Source organism: Rutilus rutilus, assembly GCF_951802725.1.
Source record: "Rutilus rutilus genome assembly, chromosome: 9".
Taxonomy (NCBI): domain Eukaryota; kingdom Metazoa; phylum Chordata; class Actinopteri; order Cypriniformes; family Leuciscidae; genus Rutilus; species Rutilus rutilus.
Window position 1 is genome coordinate 28425887 of NC_140223.1, and position 5720 is coordinate 28431606.

Genomic DNA, 5720 nt, shown 5'->3' on the forward strand with positions numbered 1-5720 from the left:
ACCATGGGTCGCCATGACTCACTAGGAATATAATTCTAATTACTCTAATATATTATGACCAGTTTAATGTTTATTGACCTGTATTTCTAAAACAACAACAACAAAAAAACATTGAGACATACTGTATAAATACCTCCTTGAGCAAGCAATTGTAAGATAGCAATTTTTTTTTTGTCTGGTTTATATTTTCTTTCAGCACCGGCTTTAGTAGTATTCACCATTAGAGGAATTGTATTTTAGTAATGCCAATTCTCAATGTGTTGTTTATTTTAGGTACTCCACAAACACAAGTCAGACTTGGTGATTTATAGTGCTTATGCAGGGTTGGTAAACACTGCTCTTGCACAAGAAACCCAAGTTTCTCTGTTCACTTTGCAAGTCTGAAAAGAAATAGTTCTGATCATGTGGTGAAGGATGGATAGATGGATGGATTTATGCTTCTGTATTTTATTTATTTGTATTATTAATTACAATAATTAGCCCATACAATATAGTCAGTGTTTGAGCTGCCCTTCAAAATATGATTATTTGCAGTGTTGGGGAAAGTTACTTTTTTAAAGTAATGCATTGCAATATTGTGTAACACTATTAAAAAGTAAATAAATGCATTTCTTAGTTACTTTAATGAAAAGTAATGTGCTACTTTTGCATTACCTTTTCTCACCTGGGCTGGGCTTGCTTGCTTGTCTTTATTATTTTTTCAAATGTAAAAGTGCAAATGCAAAAGGAAATGCAAAACCATGCAGTAGAGGGCACAGCTCAAACAAACCTTTCATCTGTGCTGCCATTCTTGGATTAAAAAAAAAAAAAAAAAAAGAAAGAAAGAAAATATTATTTGTATGGTTTACTTGGATCATCGAGAGTCAACAGCAAAGACATTGGTTATTAAAGTGAGATTAAATACCTAAAGTATATTTGTGTTATTTAAAGCATTTTTTCCATAATATTCTGAGATTGCATTTCACTGTTATTATTTATTTGGATGAATACTTAATGTGTTTTTGTGCAAGTGAGATGAGTAAATGCATGTTCACATTTAGTCTAGAACTACAGCAGCATCATGTTCACACACAGCACACACAACATGGGGACAGGAGAGCTGTCAGTCAATACATGTGAAAACAAACTTGCATTACTTATTTGAACATCACCTGTTGTAAATTTAAAAGTAATGAATACTTTACTAGTTACTTGATTACTTTTCTGATTACTTTTTGATTTGCGTTACTTGCAATGAATTACACCCAACACTTATTATTTGTCATGGTAAAAGCATGGTAAAGTGTGAACACTGTGACTTTGTTTTATGCCTTATAATAAAGGTCAGACAGCATAAAAATGTTCTTTGTATTTATATACAAAAAAAAGAGAAAGAGGAAGTTTTGGTGATTAAATAAACATAGTACTATATACACTCACCTAAAGGATTATTAGGAACACCTGTTCAATTTCTCATTAATGCAATTATCTAATCAACCAATCACATGGCAGTTGCTTCAATGCATTTAGGGGTGTGGTCCTGGTCAAGACAATCTCCTGAACTCCAAACTGAATGTCAGAATGGGAAAGAAAGGTGATTTAAGCAATTTTGAGCGTGGCATGGTTTTTGGTGCCAGACGGGCCGGTCTGAGTATTTCACAATCTGCTCAGTTACTGGGATTTTCACACACAACCATTTCTAGGGTTTACAAAGAATGGTGTGAAAAGGGAAAAACATCCAGTATGCGGCAGTCCTGTGGGCGAAAATGCCTTGTTGATGCTAGAGGTCAGAGGAGAATGGGCCGACTGATTCAAGCTGATAGAAGAGCAACTTTGACTGAAATAACCACTCGTTACAACCGAGGTATGCAGCAAAGCATTTGTGAAGCCACAACACGCACAACCTTGAGGCGGATGGGCTACAACAGTAGAAGACCCCACCGGGTACCACTCATCTCCACTACAAATAGAAAAAAGAGGCTACAATTTGCACAAGCTCACCAAAATTGGACAGTTGAAGACTGGAAAAATGTTGCCTGGTCTGATGAGTCTCGATTTCTGTTGAGACATTCAGATGGTAGAGTCAGAATTTGGCGTAAACAGAATGAGAACATGGATCCATCATGCCTTGTTACCACTGTGCAGGCTGGTGGTGGTGGTGTAATGGTGTGGGGGATGTTTTCTTGGCACACTTTAGGCCCCTTAGTGCCAATTGGGCATCGTTTAAATGCCACGGCCTACCTGAGCATTGTTTCTGACCATGTCCATCCCTTTATGACCACCATGTACCCATCCTCTGATGGCTACTTCCAGCAGGATAATGCACCATGTCACAAAGCTCGAATCATTTCAAATTGGTTTCTTGAACATGACAATGAGTTCACTGTACTAAAATGGCCCCCACAGTCACCAGATCTCAACCCAATAGAGCATCTTTGGGATGTGGTGGAACGGGAGCTTCGTGCCCTGGATGTGCATCCCACAAATCTCCATCAACTGCAAGATGCTATCCTATCAATATGGGCCAACATTTCTAAAGAATGCTTTCAGCACCTTGTTGAATCAATGCCACGTAGAATTAAGGCAGTTCTGAAGGCGAAAGGGGGTCAAACACAGTATTAGTATGGTGTTCCTAATAATCCTTTAGGTGAGTGTAAACATATAATAGTATACTTAATTAACAGTAGCCTATTACAACGTGGCTTAAAGATTGTGTAAAACAAGTCAATGGAAATGAAATACATTACAAATATATGAAATATTTTCCCAAAGCCATTAGTATATAATAAAACATCTGTAGATTTCCCATAAAAAGCATAAACAATACAAAACATTTTTATCATCCCAACCAGTTTAGACACAACAACACTGACTCAACCAATGGCATGAGTTTGGGGTAGAGCTATCTGTTAGTCCAACCAATGGAAAACAAAGGGAAGAGAAACCTGCTTGAAATGTCATTTTAATGGTGCATGAATTACACCTTTGGACTGACTTTAGAACAAACAAGTCTTTGAATCGCTGCTTATCTGACATGGGATGAGGGGTTCAAGGCGGCAAAGTGGAAAGCTTCTTAATATGCTTTATTGGATCACTTCAGACTAATACAAGGAATGAATAACTCTGGGGATGATTTTCTAAACGCTTGTTTTGTTGTCCTGGCTGCTGCCAGTTGATGAGAAGGTTGTGTCATTCATCTTGAGACCCTGTGATTCTGAGAGGCCTGAACAAGTGGAAGGGCGAGATGATCGGAAAGGCAGATGTTCTTCAGCAAACGCTGTTTCCAGCACCAGCAGTAGAGACTGTTTAAGCTTCGTCTTAAACTCCTCACACATGAACACATAGAGAATAGGGTTCAGACAGCTGTTGAGATGAACCAGGCAGTTTACGAAAGGTCCTATTAGTCTTAGTACTTTTTCAAAGTCACTCCACTTATTCTCCTTTGCAATTACGGTGGACAGCTGTTGAACATGAAAAGGAAACCAGCATATGAAAAAGGCCATGATCACAGATATGATGACCCGGAAAGGCTTAAGCTTCTTCCCCCTTTTGAGACGTTTGGCACGCACTCCGATAGCAATGTATGAAGATGCAATGATCAGGAAGGGGATGAGAAAACCCATAATAAACCTGTATATGACCAAAGGCTTGAAGGGATCTGTATAATAAATGCACCGGTTATCATTTACATAGCGGTTGATGACAAAGGGGATGCTGCAGAGGATGGATAAAACCCACACGAATGCACAGATGATCCTGGCTTTGACAAGAGTTCGTTTGTTTTGAGCCCAAACAATCACCCAGGTGGACAGGCAACGGTCCAGGCTGATAGCGGTCAGCAAAAAAATGCTGGCAAACATGTTGAGCACCGTCACGAAGCTGACAAACTTGCACAAGAAGTCACCAAAGTGCCAAGCCCTCTTGTTAAACACAGTAACAATGTAGAGGATGATGATTAAGATGAAGATGAAGTCTGCAATCGCCAAGTTGAGAAACCAAATGGAGTTGACGGTCGTCTTCATTTTGTAGCCAGTCACAAATATGACGAGCCCGTTTCCAACGATACCCAGAGCGAAGACGACAAAATATATGCATAAATTGAAGATTTCAATGCTTGAAAAGGTTGCATTGGTCCCATTCACTGCACTCAAAAAGGTTGCATTCGCTGCAAAAAAAAAGAGAAATCAAGCTGTAAAAGAAAGTCATAACATTTATTATTCTTTCTTTTGATTTTGAATTGGTTGAAAACTGAATTAGAAGTATTCATTCAGAAATCCAGCTGATTCAGCAATCCGGTTGCAGCGGTTAACAGCTCACTGGAGTTGGAAATTAATGATTTTCAGTTGTGTATAAAGCTGATGAATGTCTGTAAAGTAATTTTGGAATAGTTATTACAGCTCTGATTTTAAGTATGAATCTTATTATTGTTGTTCAAATTAGAACCTTAGTTACCAGTTCATTGTTAATCATGCTCAAGATTAGGCTAAATTATATTTAATGAATAATCTCATTTTATTTGTCAGAATTATGGGGAATAAATGTTTGCAAATTTGGAGATGATGATAAAAGGAGTTGCTCAGTCTTACCATGATGCCACCAGGGGGCATCGTGTCCTATATTCTCTATAAAATGCATGATGTGTGTATCTTTTACGAAGTATTTTAACTAAAACATATGATCTTAGCTTTTAAAAGAATAAACAAGAGTACTTATAACCCAACGAAGTATTTTTGCTGTCTACAGCTTAAATTGTGGCTGGTAGGTTAAAAGACTGTGTCAGCTAAATTTGTTGCACAATTCACATGCAACATAAGACCACAAAATTGAACATTGAAAAGACAAAATATAATTTTCCTGCTTTTCTGGTCTCAGTAATGCTTTCAGCCAGTTTTGCATTAACGCAAATACATTTTGTATTTGTATTATACATTTTGTATCTGTATTAAGCAGTAAATACAGTTGCAAAAACACACATCCTTGATGACCACAGCTTTTTAACCAATATTGACGTACACGGCATGTATTGCACACGTGACTGAAGTCTCAAAAACTAGCCAGAGACGCAATAAATATATTTTATCTTAAAATAGTGGTTTACACTGATAAACAACAGCAGGGATGGATGATGAGATCTCTTTTTGACTTCTGTTGGATTAGAGTCTAAGCTTTTAACTCAACGCCATGCTGCATAATCTTGATCAAATCAGCAATTCAAAGAAGTCAAGATAATGAACTCAACCAAAGGGTGGAGGAATAAAGAAATGCATGTCATTTTGAAAAGGCATTGCAGAAAACATAAACTGCCCACATCACCCACTTCTTTTCACAAGGCATCTGTCTCAATAAAACAGAAATTAGCTTGCTATATAATATAAGTATAAACATAGTTATAGCCACAGGAATATTGCATAGATGTAGATTCTTACCCATTTTCAGTCCTTTCCTTCTGTTCTTTCTGCAGGTGTGTGTTATTAAAGCTCACAACAACGTCTTCACATGAACAATTGGTGGTTGTTTCCCCTCTTGTATGAAAGAGAAAGTGGGGTGGAGTGATGATGCAACAAGGGAACTATGCTTCTGTAGAAAACTATTCTGAATATCAGCTTTCAAAGGTTAAAGTTACAGTCTTCCATGGCAACCTAAAATATAATCATATACTTTATTAACATAATCCAGATAATAATTAAAAAAATACAAATGTTTATGACAACAGCAACTAAGAATTAAGGGCAGAGCAGATA

At 37.3% G+C, this 5720-nt stretch overlaps 1 protein-coding gene across 1 annotated transcript; it reads right to left on the reverse strand.

Moving 5' to 3' along the window:
* Positions 1 to 1336: 1336 nt before the first annotated feature.
* Positions 1337 to 5502, reverse strand: LOC311297082 (C3a anaphylatoxin chemotactic receptor-like). Its single transcript, XM_084419191.1, has 2 exons — positions 5406 to 5502; positions 1337 to 4144 (listed from the first exon to the last, which is right to left on the reverse strand). Exons 1-2 carry the CDS (start codon positions 5407 to 5409, stop codon positions 3117 to 3119), a joined length of 1032 nt encoding a protein of 343 aa, XP_084275317.1. The 5' UTR covers positions 5410 to 5502; the 3' UTR covers positions 1337 to 3116.
* Between the last annotated feature and the right edge of the window lie 218 nt (positions 5503 to 5720).